The 23930-nt window shown below is 47.2% G+C and overlaps 1 protein-coding gene across 1 annotated transcript in view; it reads right to left on the minus strand.

Moving 5' to 3' along the window:
* Positions 1-23930, minus strand: part of PAPLN (papilin, proteoglycan like sulfated glycoprotein) — a 50761-nt gene that overhangs the window by 4224 nt on the left and 22607 nt on the right. Inside the window, exons 4-25 of the mRNA XM_054825895.1 lie at positions 22964-23079; positions 21573-21633; positions 21184-21286; positions 20132-20262; positions 19663-19786; positions 18807-18887; positions 17437-17609; positions 16779-16902; positions 15549-15675; positions 14798-14863; positions 12511-12718; positions 10819-10995; positions 9370-9526; positions 8671-8757; positions 7845-8133; positions 7599-7716; positions 6777-6906; positions 4914-5565; positions 4030-4167; positions 3027-3151; positions 1966-2104; positions 406-543 (exon numbers count right to left, since the gene is read on the minus strand). Coding sequence (XP_054681870.1) covers positions 406-543; positions 1966-2104; positions 3027-3151; positions 4030-4167; positions 4914-5565; positions 6777-6906; positions 7599-7716; positions 7845-8133; positions 8671-8757; positions 9370-9526; positions 10819-10995; positions 12511-12718; positions 14798-14863; positions 15549-15675; positions 16779-16902; positions 17437-17609; positions 18807-18887; positions 19663-19786; positions 20132-20262; positions 21184-21286; positions 21573-21633; positions 22964-23079 — 3464 coding nt within the window. The remainder of the gene's footprint in view (positions 1-405; positions 544-1965; positions 2105-3026; positions 3152-4029; positions 4168-4913; positions 5566-6776; positions 6907-7598; positions 7717-7844; positions 8134-8670; positions 8758-9369; positions 9527-10818; positions 10996-12510; positions 12719-14797; positions 14864-15548; positions 15676-16778; positions 16903-17436; positions 17610-18806; positions 18888-19662; positions 19787-20131; positions 20263-21183; positions 21287-21572; positions 21634-22963; positions 23080-23930) is intronic.

Raw genomic sequence — 23930 nt, forward strand, 5'->3', positions numbered from 1 at the left:
GGAAGTTCACTGCGGGCACCCTGATCTCTCTCTTTGCTGAGAACCTCTGCCCTGGCTCACAGACCAGCTGGGCTTTGGCAAATTTGCTTGCTGCGCGTTCTCTTTCTGCTAATCTTGTAGGTGAACAAATTTCAGCTTTGCCTCACTTGTAGACCCTGTATCACAGCTGCTCACTGGAGGGTTCAATGTTCAAACTTTGATCTGCGAGTGAGGCAGTCAGGCAGCATGGTCTGGCCTTAACGGAGGAAGCTGGCCAGCACAAAGCAGGACGGGCCCTAGCTGCGCAGCCAACAGCTCCATTCTTGCAGGGAGGAGACAGGGAAGGCAACACAAGGGAAGGCAAGGCAGAGGCTCTCCTCCATGTGAACCTGCCTGTTGGTATGGTGGAGCCACCTGGGAGCTCACCTGGGAGAGGAGAGGGGCTGCCCGTCTTTCTGCCACTCAATGGTGAGAGCCGGCGATGCTTCCACTGTGCAGGGCAGTCTGATTCTCTCCCCGACATTGGCCTCCACTACTGAGGGCTCGCTTTTATCCATTCTCAATCTGCAAAGTCCACAAGCACAGCAAGAGATGCAGAAACTTCATCATTCAGCATCTGACCTTCAGCACAAGGCTTTTTTAATCATAAGCTTTATTTTTTGCGTCCAACGGGAGAGGGTGGTCTCTGTGCTCCCGTCAGAGCTTTGATACTTGCCATTACCAACATTCACTCACAACATTCAGAAAAGAGCAGCCTCCATCAAATCTTGCTCCAGTTCAGCACAGCTTGGTGCTGCACTCCTGCCAGCCAGCTTGACCCTTTAGAGACAGCAACCCTGTTCCTTACAGCATCCCTCTGGATAACAGCCTAGGAAGTGTCAATAGCACGAGCACATGGCAAACGGCACAAAGTCCTGAACAAGGCACCAAGCAAGCTTCCCCCGAGGTGCTTGCCTCGCACACAAAAATGAGCAGATATTTTTTGGGGCTGTGAAGAGCCCATTGCAATCACCTTGACTGCATGCAAGGCCCAGGAGCTGGCCATCCACTTCATGCAGCAGAAAGGTTGAGGTCAGGCTCTCACACCACTCATCTCCTGCTCTTTGCTGTCTTGTAACTACAGCTAAACACCATTTTAGAAGGGAACTAAACCATGATGTTCCCAGAGTCAAATAAAACATCATCTCCCCCACCCCCATTCTCTGACCTGAATTCTTGATCTCAAAAAACCAAAACCAAACAGCCTTAATTCAATGCTCTTAATTCAATGAATCACTTCTTTCTGCTTTTAGGCAGAAGCAGCTAAGGAGGTTGCTGCAGAGTTCAGCAAACTGGCTGGGTTTTAGGTTGTAAACTCAAAGGGAGGGAGGGATCAGATCATGGTCCCATTTAATCTGGAGCCCCAACATGCTGCATTTAAAGCAAAAATAATTTGTACCCTTTTATTTCTGTGGGGCCAGAAACATGCGAGAAGCTACAAAATATGTCACCCAGTACATGAGGAGACAGTTTTGAGCCAAACTGGTTTGTTCACAAAATATTTAAAATAAATGTGTGGGGGCTAAAGTAACTGGAGCTTTTTAAATTATAGATATGTCTATTTTGTGCTAGTTAAGCAGTTCCTATTTGCTTTGCTCTTTTCCAGAACAGGTTTCTCTTTCTGCCTCCATTAAGTTGAACAGCTAAGGATGCTGCCCTGATATTTCTACTTTTATTTGAACCTAGCTCCTTTGCTGTCAGCCTCCCTTTGCATCTTTGCTCTGAATATGCCTCTTTCAAGGGACCCTTGGGGACGACAGAAGACAGTTTGTGACTGGGATCTTCGCCCGTTCCTGTTGTCAGCAGCTCAGTACTGCTTGCTTCGCAACCGTGCCCCAGAACGGCTGACCCAGGACCTTTCCAATCTTCAGCTTTTCTACATGAAGAGATGCCATATGGTTCATCAGCTGGACACGGTGGACAAACTGTTGCTGTACGTGAACTTACCTGTATGTGGATTGCTGATGCACAGAGGAACCAGCTGCCTGTACAACCTTCCTGCCTCTGGAGAGCTCTCGATGCTGCTGATTTTCCTTGTGAAGGACCCGACCTCTCTCACCCTCTGCCAGAACAGCGCTCTGGTACTCTATTCAAAATAAAATGCCATATGTGAATAAAAGGACCCTTCTTACTGTGACCTCTTGTGTAGGGTTTCTATGAGCTTGCGAGAGCTTGCTGAACTGGAGCCAAAGAGCCCTTCAGCCATCTGTTTTCTGGCTGACTAGTGCAGTAAGCCTGCGCTGTCTACTAATGAGAGTCACAGACCTGCAGGCAAGCAAATTTAGACTCCTTTCTCTGTCAATGAACATGTTGCAGCATCCTGTAGGCCACAATGCCTTCTGCCCCATGTGCCATTGCTGTGACAAAGTACACTTCAGAGACTGAAGGCCACAGGGTGCCTCGCTGGCCCATCTTTTGAGACTAGTCTTTTGTATATTTTTATTTTTGTTTCTTAAATAAGGCACATTTTTCAGAATAGGGAATCTGTTACCCAGCATGGCCTGTTCAGGTAAAACACAAACCATAAATGCACCAGCACATACAGATATGGCAGACTGGTCACGTTATAGTATGTGATGGAAGACCCAAGAAAGTGCAGAAAAGCCCTCTTCTGGAGCATCCTTTCTGGGATGAGGAGGTAGATGATAGCTCTCAGGGAGGAAGACACGCTCATTGTGCTGGAAATAGGGCAGGTTACAGGCAAGCCACAACTCCGGTTATGGGGCGGCACTGCAGGGGAAGTGCTTTAGGGCTAAGGCTTTATCACGAGGTAACACCAAAAGCCCTGCTGCCTCTACACTCCCTCTTGGCACCCCTATGGTGGGGGAGACCAACTGCTTTAACTTGCTTTTGGGACACCATTGCCGTAGAGTGAAGGCAACGCTGCTAGCACAGTGTGGCAGCAGAGGAGGTTTGCTCCTGCAGCTGGCTTTATTGCTCCTGTTGTCAATAACCGTTAACGAGGAGCCCTGAGGTACCTCTTTGGTCTTAAGTGGAAGATAAGTCACCTCTGATCTGTAACTGAATCTGTCGACTCTCTGTCCTCCCGTTAGAAATGAAGCATGTGTAAGTCCCGGCATCCTCCAGCTTGACGTGGCTGATCACTAAGGAGCTGTCGGACTGGTAGGTGTGCCTGCAACAAGAGCAAGAATTAACTGCCTCTGCCTGGCCAGGGACAGCAACTGGCCAAAGTAGAGCAGCCCTTCGTGCTGATGTTACAGAAACCATCACCATGTAGTGCTCTCCCCGGCTTAGAAAAAAACAAAACCCTGTTGACCACAGAGGGGTCACAGGCAGGGGAAATAACTGTGGCAGAAAGGAGGTCAGGAACAGAGAGGAAACTGAGATGGGAAAACAGGGAACTGCTTTCAGGAACCCTCTCCCATGAGGAGGCAAACTGCCCTTCCAGGCAGGAGCTTGAGCCCCAGCAGTCATCTGCAAACAGAAAAGCAGAACTGGGCTTTTCTTTACTGTGATTTCATAACACAAAGTGACTGTCTGGCTCCAGACTGTTGCTGGAAACAGACTTCCCAGGAAAAACAGGCTTTAAAAGTAGTTTTTTAAAAAATTGTATGTTAGATGGGAGAGCCAGAAACTTCCAGCCAGAGGTACTCTGAGTTATTTGGCTACAAGCTTCACCTTGGACTACTGACTTGGTGCTACCCCAAGATGAATCCAACAGAGACAACATTTTTCTGTATCACTACCCACATGTCAGCTTCCACCAGTGCCTTGTTATGGGTCAGCATCTGTTCTGCCCCATAACACTAGCCAATACTACTGCAGACTGTATCTGTTTCTGCTGTGATGAACCAGGTGGACAGTTCATGCTCTTAGGTCAATACATGTGCTTGCTTATTTATTCATCCCTTTTTTTTTTTTTTAAGAATGCCCTTTTTTTTTTTTTTTCAGAATGTTAACAGTAAGATTACAAAGAAAGTGGACAAGCATATTTGGCACTCTGCCCAGCAAGGAGCCCATCTACTCTACAATGAAGGGAGCTGAGCTCACCTGTCAGAGGAGACCGGTCTGCCGTCCTTCATCCACTCCACTCTGGAGAAGGGGGACAGGCCTGTCTTGCAGACCAGCTGGATGTTTTGTCCCATGACCGCTGTCACAAGAGAGGGCTTGGCTTCTTCCAGGATGGCTCTGAAAGAGAAAGTGATTCCACTGGCACCTCTGCTGACCTCCTCTCCTCTGGGTACTCTGATGTGACTCTGGATGAGTCACAACCACAGGGCAAAGCAGGACTGGCTGCCCATTCAGCTCTGAGCAGATGCACCAGGCAACATGTGGGAAGCCCTCATGTGGCAAAGGCTTCTCTGGACAGACTGAATGCTACAATATCTCCAGGAAGAGAGGAAAGTCCTACAACCCCTCTCATGAAGGAACTAGGTTCAGCTCAGCATACAGACACAGATCCCGTGCAGATAAATTTAGATCTAGCTCTATGCACTCCTGATTTTCAGGGTGACACTGTCTGGATCCTGACCCCAAAGCTGCATCTTAAAAGTCTTCCCTAGAACAACTCACTGCTGCTCCATGCAGTGCTGAGATAAAGGCTCTGAAGTCAGAGAGTCAGCTAAATTTCTTGGTCAGAAACTATTGATTCTCATTTACAGTGTAAGAATGCCTCCCAAAGACCCCAGGATCTTGCAGTCTTTTCATGCACCATATTTCCAGTGCTGTCAGAGAGCAGGAAGAGTGCAAGGAAACAGACAGCAGGTAACTCCAGGGCCCGAATAACTTCATTTACCAAAGGGCCACATGTATAGCCAATCCATTGCATGGTATTCCCAGTCAGCTGGTCCTGGCTGGGGCAACACTTTCACTCCAGTGGAAGCTGCACTGATGCTTCACAATGAGCTGGCAGAACAGGAAAAAAAAATCATCACCTGTGCAGAGACCGTGCTGGGAACAAGTCTGCAGACACCTGGTGCCCAAATCCCTCCGTCATGGAAACATCTGCTCCAAAAGCCTTATGCCACTGCTTGCCTTCATGGGGCAGCACCTGCTGGCCACTGCTACTCTGCCTCTCTGAGGGCCCAGGCACTGCTGTTTCCCACAAGTGCAGCTGGCTCAGGCTCTCTAATCTGTTTTTCTGGGTGACCCAGCGCTGGCTCTCCAGCACACCAGTCCTTGGCAAAGACTCTGGCAGCACCTCGCTTCTCCAGCTGTCTTGTCTGTGGCCATCTTGCGTGGGGTGTGAAGTCCCATAGGCTCTTCCTTCTTGGCTGTGACTTGCAGACTCTCTCAGGGGTGGCCGCTGCTGACCCTGAGCATCCCCTGTATGAGAGCGGGAGCCAGTGTGCTGGCGTTGCAGAGCTCCTGTGCCAGAAGAGGGCTGGTGCTCCAGAGGACTGACCCCCACAGAGTCGTGGCACGCTCTCATGCACTCCTCCTCTGAGGCAAAGCTGTTTTTATTGCCGTGACAACCGCCGTACCAAAACCGGTTGCACTTGCCAACGACGGTCACAAAGTACCAGCGGGTGGTCCAGTTCGTGCAGGGGCCGTGGGCACTGGGCAGCAGGCATATGACAGGATACGCTACCAAAAAGAGCGGAACAGAGGGAGATGTGAGGGTCATGAAGCACAAGGTCCAGGTGCTTCAAAGCCACCTATCTAGATGATCTGATGGGCCTTGTGGGCAAAGGGCAGATGGGAAAGGTGAACACCTGAGTTTTGCACCCAGCTCTGCTTTGAAATTGGGCAGCTGCTCACATGTTTCTTTCCACCCCAGTTTTGCCACTGGTGGAAGGAGAACCAGCCTCAGAGACACTTCTGAATACTAGACAGATGCTTTATGGCCTTTCTTGGGGAATTGTACAGCTGCAAGGTTGGCGCTGGGGCTTCCTCTCCTGCAAGGGACATGTGGCTGCCATTTGTACATTTTCAGCCCACAAAGCAAGAGGATTAGACCCAGTTCTGAAGCCTCATGTATTACAGAATACCCCTCCACACATTGACACAAAGAGGAACACAGCCCAATGTGTCTACAAACCGAGCCCTGTGCTCCAAGTCACAGGTATCACAGCCACATGCTGACAAACACCGAACGCAGGGCTCTGACTGAGGGGTCGTTCACTAAGCTGTGGTTGAGCAGAGAGGATCCAGAGAGCTTTCCCTTTCCCCAGGGCAGCCCCACAGGGCTGGCCACCAAGCAATCTCCGTGCTGCAGCAAAAGGGCAAGGCAATGCAGCAGCAACGTACCTGCAGAGGATACAGCTGGGAACTAAAGGAGCAGAAATGCTTCTGCCCAGCAGCTCCAGTGCCCTAATAGTACAGCAGGCACTGTATTGAATTCTGCTGGCTGAAACATCCATCCTTAGCTGTAGCTCTCATTCCACTCCTGTCCATAGGCTGTCTGAAGGCTAAGCACAGCACTGATTCCTCAGAGATGCCCTACTTCTCCTAAACCCAGGTAACTAATGTGGAGCACTCCAGGTTGTATCAGGGGAAAACAGCTCTCCAGAAGTCCTACAGACTGACAGAGATCACACAAACACACTTCTGTCCAACTACCAGCAGAGGACAAGAAGAACATCTGAGGTAGCTGACAAAACCGAACCATCCGGCTGCTTTTCTACGCTCCCTCCAAGCTTCCCCTGCCCCAGACACCAGGCAGAACTTCTTTTCAAAGAGACAATTTACTACTTTTTACAGAGAGCAGAGCTGCTACACAGGAAGCTTCCATACACCATGGGATTCTGTAGGACTCTTTCTATGTTTCTAAACCAAGAAGCCAAAGCATCACTTACGGTAGTTGGGCCTATTGAGACATCCTTCCCCTTGAGGACCTGAAGCTGAAGCGACATTGTCAAAACAGCAGCCATACACGGAACTGCGGCACTCGCCCGAGGGGTGCTGCTGGGACAAGGCTTGGCTTGCCTTGGAGACAGGAATTGAAAGCCAAAAGTTATCATGCATACATGAGGACAGTAGCACATGCAAGGCACCGCATCCAAGCTGTCGGCTGCAGAAGGCCAGCTGTTAGAGGAACCACTATTTGTTTGCCTCCTAGAGGCTTTCATGCTGGGAAGGGGTGGGAAACTTGGCTGTCAGCCATGGAGCCAGGACTGCATTCTCTGCAAGACAGACCTAACCAGCCCAGCAGCAGGCCAGTTTTTTCAGCTGGCCCCACCAAGCACCCCAAGCTATGAGAGGAATTACCTCCCTGGTTATTTTGCTCTCAATTAATCTGCAGAGTTGACAAAGGCAATGAATAGTGGATAGGTTTTTCCCATTCTTCCCTCCTAGAAATTGGATGGCAAGTTTCCAACTGACAGAAGTTTGATTACTCAGGATTATTCAATCAGTTCTACATATAATGCTGTTCTACTTCTCAGACATCTCCCAACCACCCACTCTGCCCCCTGCTTACAGAGGATCACAGGTGGATGCTGCAGACTGAACAGGAGCGACGTGGGCCAAAGGGCTTGATTCCATGCATGGAGTATTGGTCTCCAGCATTACTGGCAGACATTAAGCACAACAGAAACCCACAATCTGAGTCACCGGCGTCAAATCTGAATCTTTGTATCTGATGGATGGCTAAAACACAAAGGGGTTTTTGTACTTACTGTTGGAGCAGTTGCAGTGGGCTGATTTCTGCTCACTTGAACACCACGGTAATATTGTGGGCATCCCAAGTTGTTTGGACCCTGTGCAGATGACACTCCATCAGGACAGCATCCATACCTACAGGCAGAAGGCAGAAGGGCTGCAGCAATACCTGACCTGCCCGGCTCAACAGGCACAGGCTGTAGATTCAGTAACCCCCAGGAAAGGCAATGCCTCCCTGCTCAGGCCTGTCTACTTCCAGCTACCTGTTTCGGTGACAAGTGCTGAAGGGGCAACCTCTTCCCAAAGGGCCTGAAGCCGGAGTGTGCCCATCTGGACAGCAGCCGTGTGGGCTCCGATGACAGTCCTGAGAGCCAGTCCCTGCAGTGGGGTCCTGAGAGAAGCTGAGCCGATGGGAACCCGATGAGCGTGACTGGGATTCCCAGTGAACAGGCAACAAGTTGATGCCGTGGTCCTTGGTGGATGGGATATGGTGATTCCCAGAGGTACTATGGATCATGGAGCTCCCAGGGAGCGTCCTTTCATCACCAGAATCTGGGGAAAGAACTCCTTAAAGCATGCAGATGAGCATCAAAATCTGGTCAGTTTTCCTCATCTCTGCTCTCTTTCACCTGTCCAAGGCTACAGGGCAGGCTTTTCGTATCAGGGTTCCACCTGAATATGTGTCTTCTGGCCTACTCTTCTGGATTTGTCCTGAGTTTCTTTTGCTCAGTGCCCTGACCATTCTTCCCGTTGTCCCATGAGAAACCACCTGCCACATTACCGTGGTCCCCTCACACGATTCCTTCTTCTTCCTGTGATCTGCTTTGGGCAGCATTTCTCTCAGCCAGCACTTAAGTCATGCTGCCAGAGCCTGGGATCTATGTACTGTACCGTCTTTTCTGCATGGACAGATTCAGATACCACTTGCTATTGTGTAAAAGAATCTACACTTTGTCCCTGGCTCCACAGATTTCTAGAAGCCCATGAAATGAACAAGAGAAAGGAAGAAAGGAGGAACCTTTCCCTTACCACACCCTGTTTCAAGTCCACCATCACGAAAAAACTCAAACTAACAAAATTTTTCCAAACCTGTGGCAGGGCTGTTTGGGTTGTAACGTGTCAGCAAGGACTGGCGAGTGACATCATATCCCATAGTGTCCTGCATACTGGGGACCTCTGCAAATAGACACACAGACAAAATAAGTGCAGATAGTCCAACCATATGTTCTAATAATTGCAAATGCATCCAGGAGCCAACAGGAGACTAAAGTTGATGAAAATGTTTCTCTTCTCCTGGAACAGCTGCTGAGCAGCAATTGGATTCGATTGGATTGTCAGGACAGCGACCTGCGATGAGCAGGCAGACAAAAGTCAGCATTTCAGCTCTGGCATGAAGACTAGACACAGACAGCAAGCAAAATCTTCTGAGCAGTTGTGCCTTCTTTATAGCTGGTCCACAGAGGGATGAGACTTGGCTATAGTTTTTAGCTACTGAGCCTGCCCACATTGACTGGGAATCGTGGGGTCAGTCTGCAGCACACACTGCGACAGAGCCATCACAGAATGCTGAATTCAAAATGAACACACAGCAGTGTTGTTCCCAAGCCTGTTACATACACTTCAGACAGCACAGGTACTGGGACTCTGAAGATGCCATGGTTATATGCGCAAAATATAAACACACAGGATGGAGACAGGCAGAGAACATAAGCTGGTGCAGAGCTGGGAATTTCTACTCCTAAACAAAAGCATCTTAGGAAAAGCTAGGTGTGCAGTAATATCACTCACGCTGCGGCAGGTAGCAGGGCTGCATGTTGCAGCTACCCAGGGTGGCTGGTTTCTGTGGCTGGATGGCTTTGCACGTCTCAGGACTGTAGAATTTGGAATCACCGTCAGCGCAGATGACTTGGCGCGTCCGGATGCCTGAATTGCAGCTCTTCGAACACTTGGGCACAGAGACAAGGCAAGTGAGCAGGCAGCAGAGACCAAATGCAGAAACCCCACAGACCAGAAGTGTGGAACAGCTGCATGATTAGCTGCAGGCTGAGTACAGCTTCCTCCACCACAACAAATCAAGCAGTACTTCAGCTGGATTCATCTGAACCATTATAAAACCATACTTTAAATCATTTTACCAAATGTTGCACCCAGCCCTGAAGCATTAGGCTCTGAGCCATGCTCAGCCTGCAACATCCAGATGATCTGCTGTTACCCACAGTGGTGTGACACGGACCTGGAGTGAATTGTTTCAGCCTGGCCCGAAGGCACCTCAATACCTTGGGGATCCACCAGCTGCGAGAGGTTCAGTTTTGAACTATGCACTCAAGAGCAACAGTTTACAAGCTGGGGGTTTCTTGTAAGCAGCTAACTGGAGGTCCTCTCACGAAGCTGTGGATGAAGACGGAGCAATGAGCAGCAGCTCAGGGAAGGGGAGAGGGTGAGGTATCTGTGTAACCCACTTGCTCATGGCAAGCTCTACAAACATGGGGAGAATATTTCTTTCTCTTATTCAGATCCAGGTAGGAGTCCTTCTAATATTGGAAAGCCAGGGGCCAGGAAAGATCAGATTAAGGTATGCAACTGCTGTAGCTGTTATTAAAACTTGGCCCACATCTTATGAAGAACCAGATGTAACATGCTTTAACTCAGAACAAGCTGGTCTGGCTAGCACAGAAGGGAAAAAAATGTGTTTGGAAGTCACCTGATGCATTGGGTCTACCCCTATCTCTTCCCCCCCAGCACTCTTCCCAGGTTGAACAAAGTCTGGCTCCCTCCATGAAGACTAATCCAGCTGAAGCACAGTTTATCTGAACAACTACAAAAACATACTTTAAACCGTATCACCAAATGCAATGACCAGTCCTGAAGCCTGGAGCTCTAAGCCATGCTCAGCCAGAGAGCTGTTCTGCTATTCACTGCGATGGAGCGAAGAATTGGGAATAAGCAGCAAAAGTGGATTGTTTCAGTTTATTGGCTGCATTTTGCCACCGTCACTGAAACTATAATTCCCCCCACCAAAGGATTTATTTTTGCAGCAGCTGCATACAAAGCAGGCAGCAGATTAACTAGAGCATTACTAGTGCCAGTTACAATGCAACTGTGAGCCAAGGGACTGATAATGAAGCAGTACATGCTCCCAGCCTCAGCCAACGTGCGGACTGCATGGATCAAAGCTTGTTTTGTGAGGAGCACAGCAATACAGTCAATATTTCCGAACCATGCAAGTGCGATGCTCACCAGGCCCCAGTCACCCACGTGCCAGCCAATTTCCTGGATGCAGTTCTCCTTAAGGCAGGGCTGGGTGGCCGATGGCTTTGGCTCCATTAGGCAAGCGAAGTCCTGAGCCTGAGAGCCCCGCTGCGTTCTGCAGGTGACGGTTCGGGTCTGGACCCCTTCCCCACAGCTGGCTGAGCACTGCAGAAAGGGGCCCAACAATTACAAGGAAGCACCTGGTTTCCACTTGCATTTCCGGGCTAGCATTAGGGCAGAGCACCATTCTGAGATTGCCTAAAACAACCAACCATCATTAAAATCATCTTCAGGGACAGGAGTTAGCAGACTAGTTGTTTATGTTGTAGAAGAGACAATAAAGCATGGTAGATAGCATCTGAGAGATCTGAAGCTCACTGGATGATTTTGGCCTAGTCATATAATTTCTCTTGATCTCTACCAAAGAAGGCATGGAGAAAGAGTAAAGAATTCAAGGGAAGATAAAAAGATTAGGTTCTTGTATTGCTCATGTCTTCTGTCTGAAGACCTTGTTCTGCATTTTTATGGTGGGGAGCTGTGACACAACTTCTAGACTAGTAACTGGTTTGTGACATTTTCAATGTCCTCTTAAATTCACAGTGGTGTTTCCTGGAATCCAGCCTACTTCTTCATGAATTACCAAGGTCTCTTTCAAAGAGCATTAACTTGGGGACAGTCTGAATTACTTTAGATGAGCTTCCCAGCTGAGTTTCAGCCACTCATTTACTGACGTGATCTTTATCTCTGAGAGTACACGAAACACAGTTGCTTTTGAGAACCCTGGAATGAATCACTTAGGAATCAGTTTGTAAGAACACGACACTTGGTGCCTTCCCCAAACTTGGTGCTTTTACTCCACAACCCTGAAGTCATCTCAGTATTCACACCTCACATCTCACAAAGGGGAGGGTGGTGGGGGGGAAGGACTTTATAAGTCTAGGTTATTGTGCCTCAAAGTTGCATTTTATGCTGCTGAACCACTCAGACAAAGTACCACCACAAGACTGTAAGTCAAATCTTGCAAGCATGCACTTCTTTTAAAAGAGGAAAAATCACTTGTGCTTTAGGGACTGAGTAGACACTACCTTTACTTTCTAAGTCCTTGGAACGTAAGATGCCTTCTAAATGTCTGGCTGCCAGCACTTAGCACTTACAGTTGGAACAGTTTCCTCTCCTAGAGACATAAACGCATCAAAAATGCACCATGCAGCCGTGTGCTAAGAAGCCCTGCACACAGCAAACAGCAGGTCACCAGTGTTTGAAGATTATCTTGCTTACCGACTGTTATGATTTTAGTACTGCTGCCCAGGGCTAGTAATGCTGAGGCAGCAATATGCATGGAAATAAACAGCACAGGCAGGAGCCATGAGCTGCTGTTTTACTGAGGAGGGAGTGTTACTGCACATCATCAGGTGATGGACAGCAGCTCCCACGCCTGCCTTCCGCCTTCACCAGGCCTGACTCAGAAACTCAGCCAGTGCCAAGTCTGGTGGATCTGATAAAAATAAAGGAGTGGGGAAAGGACTGCAGGGACAAGTCCTGTACCTCTGCACGCCACATATCCAGGGACACACACCTTTTACAGTCCCAGAAAAGGAGGCTGGCTCTTTATCCCCAAGCTTTGGCAGATCCTCCTTCAATATGTGCCAAGAGGCAGTTTCCTCCCACGCGCAAACTCACCTCCGACCAGGGCCCTGTGCTCCAGGTCGCACACTGTCTCATGTTGCAGGGCTGACTGCGGCGAGGCTGCTGTGCGAAGGCCATGCACTCAGCGTTATCCACCACCCCTTGGGAGCTCTGGCCGTCGAATGCCACACAGTAAACAGAGCGAGTCTGGGTGCCCCCACCACAGGTAGCTGAGCAGGATCCCCACTCCCCCGTTTTCCACCTGCAGGTCACAGAATCAAGCAAACAAATGTAAGCCCAGCTAAACTGCGCAGAGGCACCAGAGAGGTTAGTGCCGTGTCACTGCTGTAATCAGACAGGGAAAATGTCCCTTTGCAGAATAGAATCAGAGGTGAGTTCCCATTTGACCGAAAGCTGCCCAGCTTAATTGGCAATGCAGAGCATGAGTCCCATTCCAGAGACAAATCCCCAAGTACGAAACACTTATTCCTCTGGTAGTGCAGAGCTCTCCCAGAGGGGGAAGTTTTCTTTCTGTGGCTTTTGGTCTCCTGATGTTTGCAAAAGTATCATGCCTGGAATGGAACACCAAATTTAAAAAAAAACCCAAAGCCCCCCAAAACAAACCAGTCCAGATCAGCTAAGAGAAAAGCAACCCACACCAGCCTAATGACCCATTACACTCCAGCCATTATCAGAAACAGTAAAACCAAGCCAAGACCTCACTCTGCCTGCAAACCATGCCAGACGCTTTCAGAAGTGCTTGTGAACTTTTCACTGACAGCCAGCAGAAAGCTGGTTTATTCCTCCCATCGGCCAAATTCTCCAACAGCAGCACACACAAAAAAAGCCCCAAAAACTTTAAACAGATTTTTGTCCTGTGTTTGGTTGCTGAAGCTGTCACAGAAATGATACACCCTTGCTAACAGAAGGGAAAATGTCCACAAAACAATCTGGATGCTGAAATCCCTGCCCTTGTCCACTCCTGTATCTCAGAGCTGCCTAGGTAGCCGGGAGCACAGCTTACATGGCCTGGCTTCAGGGACAACATGATGTTTCATTCCTGACTCCAATGTGCTGCACAGTCTAAAGGCACTGGTGGTGCAGGGGGAGCATCATGGTGATCTGCTTGTCAGCTGCTACCTCCCCTTGCAGTCAGGTAAGCCCCATCCAGGGCATGAAGGTAGTTCATGACTTCTCCCTTAGCCTTCCAGCTGCTTTCCTGGTCTGCCCTCACCACCCCTAAACTGAGTTTCAGCCAGCCAATTCACATTCACACCCTACCAGAAACTCCACAGCACACTCAGCCAACAGGAAACATGTTCATCTCCTCAAGATACCCTTCTCTCTTGTTAAGGGTGCAAATATCAGCCCCAAATTGAATGACTTTTGCTATAAAATAAGATGTTCCCTTTGGAAAGGGAATAACTACAGCAAGTAGAAGCCACTTAGATTAATGTAGTTGCAGGGCTCAAAACAAATTAATTGATAAAGATTTTTCAGAAGCTCCAGTGGGGATAAAAAAACCCAACCCAAACCTGTATTCTGCCTATTGTAAAGCAAATGTACAGTTTTAGAAAGGCTGTATCAACTGGATGGGCTCACCTACAGCTTCCTTCAACTGTGAGTCAAGACACCTTGTCTGACACTTGTTTCATTTCCTTTGAAAGACAAGGTCAACCATAAGGCTGGGAGCATCATGACAGGGCAAAGCATTGCAAGTCCTAAGCTATTAGCAGTTTGCTGAAGGACAACTGTATTGTTTTTTATCTTTTTTACTTCTCATACCTCAGTGTACATTGTAAGTATTTTATCTGTCACATCCTTGTACTCATCACAGTATATAGGAATTTTTCTGTAGGGCTCATGCCAAAGAAGAGCCTTTGAGGAACTCTGAGGCTTTTGCTTTGGCACTCTGGGATCCTGGCCAATGTTTCAATCTCCCAATCCATCATGGTCTCTCTTCCTTTCTGTTCTTTTATTTATCTTGATAAACCAAACAAAAATCTTCTAGAACATCCCTTCACCTCTCTACCCTGATTCCGGAGAAAAAACAATTATCAGGATAAGCAGCCAAAAGCTATGAAAAAACCTGTCCCCTTCTCAGTCCCGTAAGAGCCAAGTTACCAGGAGCATGCACAACCACCTAAGCAAAGCTGCCAGCCAGCGCCCTCCACCATCATTTTCATTGTCAAGAATCAAAAGCAAAGCATCACCCACTGCTACCACCAGTGCCAAAGAGGAAAGCCCTCACATCCCCACAGACTTCAGTGGGCAATGAAGTGGAGAGCAGAAGAGAGCAGCTGCCTTCCTGTGTTTTCTGTAACCTCCTTCTCCTCGTTACCTCTTCATCTGAGAGCTCCGTGCTCCACTGTGACTCCAGGCTTGTGGCAGATAGACGTAAGAAGTCCTTTATACACAGAACAAAGGATTTAAAGAACTTAAAGCAAGTAGCTACAGGCTACCATGTATTCAGAAATGCTCCCAGGTTTCCAAGTGCCCTCTCACACACAACAGCACTCTCACAGGCCTCTGCTGCACCCACCAGATACACAGTGAGATACACAGTTAAGGATCTGGTTGCTCAAGTGAAGCCAACTGCAAGGCTATGTCAGCAAGGGACAGGGTGCAAACAGCTGGGTAAAGGGGTTTGAAAATGCTGGAGAATAAAAAGATTCCAGGATTCAGCCCTTTCTAAGAGCAAGGACACTGGGAATGCAGAAATCACGTAAAAATGACAACAGCTCTGACCTAGTCCTCTGTTTTTGCCAGCTCCAGTTGAAGAGAACAAAACCTAAAAAATCTGTTTCCTATCTGCGACATGGGCTAGACTATCTTCTACAATCACATGCTGGAAAGCAAAATTAATTGGTCTGTAAAATGAACATAGGACACATCAAGCCTTGTGCACACAGAAATGCTCATTGCAATGTTATCATCACCATCCTTTGTCTTGGGCTTTCTCTAAGAAGTGAAACATTTCCTTGGAAAACACCATGCTGGCGGGAAGGAGTAGTGAGAAGATCATTCTTCTTCTGAGCTCTAAAAGCACCTAAGGAAGAAGTCAGAGTCCAGAAGAGGAAAGGAAATCTTACCGTTTCGTATGGGGACAAGTCTGACGGCCACATGTCCTGTTATTGTCTGGTTGTGGTTTATTCCTGCACATATAGTCCGGATAAATTTCATTGTCTATGGTACAAAACACCAAGCGGGACTGGAAACCTAAAGGAGAAGCAAGAGAGTATCTTGGTCAATGCAAGCCACCCAGGACCAGGTTTGAAATGCACTGGTGTTGGCAAGACAAGTTACTAAAGTCATGCAGAATCCACACCTGTCCCAGCCAAGCTGGAAAAGTCAGGTGCGGTTCTTGGTCTGTCACTATCTGTACGAATGATGCCTCCCCACATTATGAGTCCACTGGAAGGGCAAGAGAGACAGAATAGTTCCATGCAGCTGAGGGGCATTTTGCTGTTGTTTCAGTGGACTGCGACTCATGAGGGAAGTGCCATACCCATCAAGGAACCCTGCATGGTGTGTGCATTATACAGCAGCAGAGCTGAGGGCCTCCTGTTAGACCCAGAAGGTCAGTCTTGTGAAGACTGGACACTGGAGAAAAAACTTACAACTCTTCACGCTTCCTACAGGATAAGAGTGCTCAGCAAAGACAATATCAGCTCCTACAACCACAATATGACAAAAGCTCTTGAAATGGCCATCAGCACAGAAGACCAGAAGAGGCTCATAGAAACTCTACATACTTTCAGCTGGAGGTTTTTTTTTTATTTGATAGGGGTTTTTGGTTTTTGGTTTGGGATTTACTTTTTAGCTTAAAAAAGTAACTTTGCTCATGGAAGAATTTGTGATTGAACATGATGTGACACCCCAGGAGATCTGACAGCCCCCCTGAAGACAGGGAATCTTCCAGGCTATGGTAGAGGGGAATGATGCGACTCAGTTATATGGGCCAGCTCAGCTTGGAGAGGACATCTCATGTGGTTGAAAAGGCCTGAAAAGGACATAGAGAACTGAAGCAGAACAAAATAAAACAAAGGCTACCTATGAAGAGCTTTAACAGATCCTAGTAACAAGTCTGAGGACTAGGACATGGAAAATAAGACAGGACAAGGAACGGGATACAGTCCTGTTGTGAATCCATGTGTGACCCTCCCTTGACAAAACCTCAGCTGCCCTCTGCAGATACCTGTGCTGTCTTCCAGCAGGAGACTGCTGGGAAGCAGCTGCAGAGGGCAGCACACAGTCACACTGTCTTCAGGGTGTGGATATAAACCCTACACAAGCCCAGAGACCAGGTCCTGTCCCCTTACCTCCTCCACACTCGGAGCTGCACTCGCTCCAGGAACCGTAGCTCCAGCTGTAACCTGAGGCCTGTCCTTGCACGGGCAGGTAGTACTCATACTGTACCCCTGGGTTTGGCTCCTGGCTGATGAGCTGCAAAAGCATGGGATAAGATTAAGAAAATAGCAGCAGCAGCACTTTTCCCCTTCGCAGCATTTTCCCACTGTGTCTGAGGGTTCAAGCTGACCTGCTTCCCTCCCGTTCAAGGAGCACTTATTCTCTATGCTGCATTTTCTCCTCGCCTTCTATGCTACTCTAGAGAGCATTATTTTTCAGAGAAGGGTGTATTCATCCCTCTCAGAGACAGAAGTTCCAGCTGTTCCCATAACAGTAAGTACCCTTGCCTGGCCTGCAGCACACTATAAAAAGCAATGCCCTAGAGCCTGTCCTTGCCTCAACCCAACCACATTTGGTCTTGACTCTCCATTCCCTTAAAGTCAGAGCTCAAGGGAATAGGCAGGAAGCCAACATCAAGCCTTGCCCTGCTCCGTTCTGGGCAACAGAACCAGAACCCCCTGGGTACCCCATCACTTCTCCAGTCTTCCCCATGTGGTCCCCACCAATGCATTCCCACTGCACAAAGTGAGAGAGCACAACCATCAGCAGGGGACAGGCACAGCCGCTTACCTCAATGACGAGGGGTTCTGTGGTAGGGCCCCGGGCGTGGAGGAGCTCTGGGGCCAGATCACCCTCTGAGCCACGGTCATAGTGCATAACCGTGCTAGCCACATGCAATGCTCGGCTGAAGTCAATTGTCCAGTGCCCATTCAGATAGTACTCCCCTCGCACGTTCTTGACAGCTGGACAAACCCACATGCCAGAGAAGAAAAGGCAATAAATTAACACACCTATAACCTGACACTTGGCTCCAGATACCACAAGACAGGGCCTGCTCTAGACTCTCAGCTCTGCCATTTGAACCACAGCTCCTTTACATCAGTATGGTAACTCTTTAAGTGTGGTGACGATCTAATATGGCAGCATCTAACAACACAGCATAAATTCACATGTCAAAAGAGGACCATAGGAACTCAACAGGGATGCTCCTGTTTCCACTCAACACTGTGTCGCAGGTGTGGCAAAAAAAATGAGACCATCATCCTCCAACAGTACTGTCCCCCATCATGCTCTCTTGCAAGCAGCTGCTCCACCTTGAGACAGTAGTTCTTGCCAGTTTTGCTGCAGATCAAGCACTTTTTTTGCTGCACAACCAAATACCTCCAGTATATTCCAGCCCTGTCACTGCATTCCCCACTGTTAGTCACCAAGGCACAGTCTATGTCAGCTTTGCCATTAAGATGTAGGATTCACACCCCACAATCTCTACACCACTATCCTGTTCATCAGATATTCTACTCAGAAGACAAAGACTTTGGTGCTGCATCCTCTTTTTCACAAAGGAAAGCCATCAGACTCATTTGTCCAAAACGCTGGGCAATGGAAGAGTCAGAAAACAGAAGCGTATTTGCTTTCTCCACTGGAATTTCCTCAGCTCTGCCCAGAAAGATAATTGAGGACATTTCCCCCTCCTTTTTGTCCTCTGCAGCAAGACCAGAGTTTGAGGTTGTACAGACAAATACCGAAAAGATATCTATGGGGAAGAGAACTCCATCCCAAACTTTTGGGTGACAGGAGGAGTTAGGGTTTACATCCACCAAGAAAACAGCAGAACTCATAGCCATGTTTTGCTATATCAACTAGACTCCATGTAAGTTCTAGGCAGGAAGTCTGAACATGGTTCAAGTAATTTTATTCCCCACCCAACAGCAAGATCACCACAGGAGAGAAAAAGAGGTAAACCTGAAGGCCAGAGTCAAGCATCGCTAACATTTCAAGGATACTCAATATTCAGACCCTGATTTTCAGAAAGTTTTTCCCTCTGCCATATCAAGCCCTCAAGGTAAACATCTGAAAGCCCAATATACCCGAAAACCAGATTTTAACACAATGACTGGAATCCAAGTGGACTGAAACACAGGTTCTGACATCAGTCTTACCGAGAAAGTTCCTGCTGGGCATAACCTCCTTAATTTGGATGCTTGTGGCTCCCACAGGGATGATGAAGATTTGATTGTACCCTGAAAAAAAAGGAAGAGGATTATTCAATATCTGTCTGCGGATGCCACACAGTCACTCTTCTGTGCCAAAGATGCTCCCGGTTTTATTGGTGCCTGAACAACTGAATGAGCTTTTTGATGGCGGCTTGAAGCATTTCAGCCGTCACTTTATCTGCATTCTGAATAGCTTCATCCAAAACTATCCACAGGTCAGTTCATGTGTATAAAGTTCCAACTACATCTCAAAAAAGTAAGCATAGGGGTCAGTGCAATATTCATTTTTTATATTTTAAAATCTTTGGAATTTCAGCAAGTATTATATTGGAGCTCAACACAGAGAGATTTGACCACAAGTGCAGTTGTTATCTTGAAATGACTCAAAATTGGCCAAATGTAGAAGATGCAGTCCCATTTCTAGCCTTGCACCAATCCTGGTGGGGCTGTCAAGACACAGGGGGACAGTGTTATGAAGGAGGTATATAACTACATTCATATGGTACATTAACAGCACCTGCTGGAGACTGAGCAGGGAAAGACACCAGCAGCATTGTAAGTACATCTGTCTGTACTGAGACTAAGGAAGTGATTCCCAGGATAAGGCCATCAATACAATACATTTGCTGATGCTAAAGCAGCTGAAGAGCCACATGCCGTACAGACATTTCAAGTGAACATGCAAGTGAACATCCAAGCCTACAACAATCATGTGAGCAGATGTCTCCATCAGCCCTTGCAGGAGCTTGAGTTTAGGTTTAACTCTCTCCTCACCTGCCCAAACTACCTAAATAATGTGTACCTTTGGGGAGGCTGGGTACATCAAAAGTGCCCTTCACACCATAGCAGGTGCTGCCATCTCCTCCACACTGCAGGCACTTGTCCTCCTTCTTGGAAGATTCCAGCATGTTATCACAGCCAACGGCCTGTCAGAGCACAGGAGCATTGACATGAATAAACTGTAATGGCAGAGGAAAGAAAGAAAAAATGGCCTAATTCTGGACTGATCTAACAAGAAAGCCTGAATCTAGGGAGTCTGGGAAGTCAGGATAGGGCAGAGAAGGAGTTGTCAGAGAAAGGACAGAGTTGGCATCTTCTGTTTCACATTCAGAGACAGATAGATAAATGCTGTCCACATGCTACTCAGCACCTTGGAAACTGAATGATTCTCCTTTTCTGGTGCTATTATGAAAGGCCACATAGAACAAAGGGAAGGAACAGAAAGACTGACAGTCACAATGGTAAATGAAGGAAGCAACAAGATGACTAACCTTACAAGCTCCCTCTACACAGATGTCCCGCTTGCCAGGTTCACAGGTAGTCCCATCTACCACTGCTTCCTTGTGCCTGTAGTAGAAATTTTCTCCCTTGGGAATACAGTTTAACTCACACTTATTAGGTGCTGGTAGGAGAGAAAAAACAAACATTATATAGTAGCTTGATAATGCATCAGGAGCCTGGTTTTAGATCACAGGAACAGAAACAGATAGGTGGACTGATACTAAGTGGCAGATATTGAAGAAATTTCTGGGTCACAAACTGCTGGGGGCTGGAAAAATACCCTAGTAAAGCCTCACTGTGTGCAGCCATTTCCTTGGGCACCTTGGCTGGCCAGTGGTGGACAGGGGATGTTGGGCCAGGTGGATATTTGGTTATTCCTTAGTAGGACTGTTCTTAGGCTCCCTTGGAGTACAAGGCTTTCTAGAATGAGAACAAGTGCTGGTACAGAACACAAGGGAGCTCTTATCTTACCAGCCAACAAACAAAACTTTAAATACATCTTGAAATCCCTCATATTTTGTTAAACAACTGTGAATGATAACATATCAAAGCTCAGAGCAAGGACCTCTGGTTCCTACACCTGCTTTCTGAGCTGGTTCCTCACGAAAGCATGGGCCAATTGAAAGAGATGTCATATTTTCTGAAGCACTCATCAATTATATGCATTTGTTTCTCCTGTGCCCTGCTAATATTCTTTTGCCAATATTGAAAAATACAGCAGAGCCTCTGCTTCTTTAATAATTTAGGACCTAGCTACAACCAGTTCCAGCTTTCTTGAGCAATGTTTCTGAAAGAATGGCTGTTACAAGAGACAGCTATATATTGCTGCAATGGGACCTGTCTCTTGGCCCATGCATCCAGTGTCTTCGTGAGAGCAACGCTTTGCTGCTGGCAAAAAGATTTTTTCCATGCCACCCCCTGCCCCACCACTCCAGCTAAGGAAGTACCCTACAAGGATACCACAGTCAAAAACATTACAGTCACTTCAAAACATACTGTTAATAGTTATGGATGAAGTATAACCCTACATGTTTATCATTACCTCCATAATATGGAAGCCACTTGTATTTCTTTCCTTGGAATTCTGTCCCATCGAACTCTGCACATTGCTCTGCCCGGAAATCCCGGGAGCCTTCTGGGCAGCTCTGGAGGAGAAAATGTTTGTACTGGGCCATTATAAAAAGGATGAAAATTAAGCGTACAAGGAAAAAAAGGGTTTTATTTGCTATTGCTTCCATATAAAATCAGGGCCATAAATTCAATATGCTTTTGAAGGGGTACTGTTAATGAACTGCATTCACCAGTGATGCCAGAGAAAGAAAAACTAATAATGACATATTACTTCTGAAGAAGAATGATGTTTGTCTGGGGAAAAGGAGCAACATGCAAGCCAAAACAAAACCAAAAACCAGAGCACAAACAGCACTATACCTGAACATTGCAAGACCGATAGCTTCGAGTTGGTCCGACACAACTGGAAGCACCTTCTGTCCTGAAAGACAGAAAAATAACATGAAACTCTTTGAAGAATACACACATAAAAATCATCTCATGGCAGACATTACAAATCACCTTCAGGTTGACCTTTGCCGTTTCCTGAAACAGCAAAATAACTAAAATGTACTTCTTTTCCACTAAAGCAAGCTGGCATCATCTAGTGCCATTTTCTGCCATGGTTTGCATTCTGGCATGAATGAGACACACGCCACGAACGATTGCAGCATAGCTCTTCAGGGTCGTGTTTCAACTAAATACTGGAAGCAGAGCTTTTAGTCCTTTGTCCACCAGCAAACAGTTGAGGTGTCCATACCAAACCAGAGCAGCAGGAGGGTAATGGCCAATTCAGAATTGGTACGCACATCATCTATCATGTTGTTTACGTGCACACTAGGCCCATTAGTAGGAAGAGCTAAACATGCCTCTGGAAAGCGTGCAACACCCTCATTCCAGTCAAACGACTCCAGCAGAGAATTATGGAGAGTAACAGTTATGGAAGAAATTGATCTGAAAAGCCAACCAATGTCTAATATCTGAGCATTCCTAAAATGGAGATACAGGCCCCCAGGGATTCTGGCAGGTGTCCACCATAACACACAGCTGTATACCATAACACACAGCTTTCAAAAGAGACCTTTCTTTCTTTTGGGTGGGAAGAAGCAGTGCTTCATAACTCTGGATTCTTCTATTTAAAAAAACCTCTCTCATTTCTCTAAACATAAAGAGACTGGTTTTTCAGGATATTATTGAGAGTCTGGCTTTGTTTTTATCCACAAAAGATCTCTCAGGTCCATCATTCCCGACAGGCGCAGTCCCAGTCATTGTCCTTGCTGCGTCTAACCCAGCTGCAAATGAGATGGCACGGCATTACTGCTTCTTGAGCCAACTCCACTCTTCCGTTTCTTCTGGGGCAATTTACCTTCCTGGGAATCACAAGCCTGAGAAAATCTTGGCACAGACACCAGCTCTCGGGAGAGGAACCTGCTGCTCTGGGCTGTTCTCCCTCTCCCACAGGCCTGCCATGCTAGACCTGATTGAACAGCTGCTGCCTTACCAATCACCCGATTGCACAGCCTCAGAGCTCACAGAGAAACCGCTGTGCTCTAGCAAAGGAGCCAAAGCAAGAATGTGTTGAAGAGAGTGCTATTCAAAACAGCAGTGACAAGACTGAAGCTGAGGATCATCTCAAATTGGACTCAGGTGATTTATTTCCCTGGAATCAAACACTGGGCCATTTTTGTTCTGGATGTATATTGGAGCATAAGTGCAGGAACTCAGTAACAGAAAAACACATTTAAAGAAAGAAAAAGGAGGTTAGCCCTCACCTTTGGGAATAGCAGCGTCGTTGCCGAAAGCTGACTCCACCGCCACAGCTCCGACTGCACTTGCCCCATTCACCCCAGCTCCCCCAGACATCAATCTGCCGTTTCATCCGACGGCCCTGTAAATAAAAAAACCCACAGACATATCAAATAGGCATAGCAACACAAGAGAAAAAAACAATGAAAATGAAGCAGAGCTCCTATGTGTTCTCTTGCAAGAGACACTGTCTTGCTGGGCTGTATTCCTCGTATGAAAAGTGGCAGAGAATAATACATCAGAAATGTGAAACCTCTAATATCTAGGAGTATTAGCTTCCTGAAGCCATACAGCACATACAGCTTTATAATCTCCCTTAAACTGTTACTGTTTGTCTATTCACAGAATCTCAGCACTTTTGAATAACTATCTGAAAGAGGATAACATCTCCCTCTCAGCAAGGCAGCAAAGGCAAATCATTACTTCAGGGACTGTGAGCACTGTCACTCCACACCAGATCAATAGAGCCACTTAATCCCAAATCCTTGGCTCCAAGCCAGATACTTAAAAGAAATAAAGGAAGCAGTAAGGAAATTCCTGGAACACACTTTTTACTGCAACAAAATTCCATATGGACCTTTTTTCCCCCTACCCAACTGTGTTCAATGATGAGGTCAAGGTCTGGGCCATCATTAGCTACAGCCTTAATTCATTTTGTGTTTAGAAAGTCTGAATGGATACTGACACTGAGAGAAATAAGCATGATAATATAGACAAGAAATTACAAGTGCAATAGAACCAAACAAAATACATTGTCTCAGAAGCACACAAAATAGCATATTTTCAGGAAAAAGGGCCTACTGCAGCTGATGGGATCCACATATGGCAGGACATGGGGGTCTAGCAGTATGAATAGCAATATCCCGAGAAAAAAGAATAATTGCCTGATGCAACAGGATTAAATTCGCTTGGGAAAAGAAGGTAAATGCAGGG

This window comes from Grus americana, chromosome 5 (genome assembly GCF_028858705.1).
Source record: "Grus americana isolate bGruAme1 chromosome 5, bGruAme1.mat, whole genome shotgun sequence".
Classification (NCBI taxonomy): Eukaryota; Metazoa; Chordata; class Aves; order Gruiformes; family Gruidae; genus Grus; species Grus americana.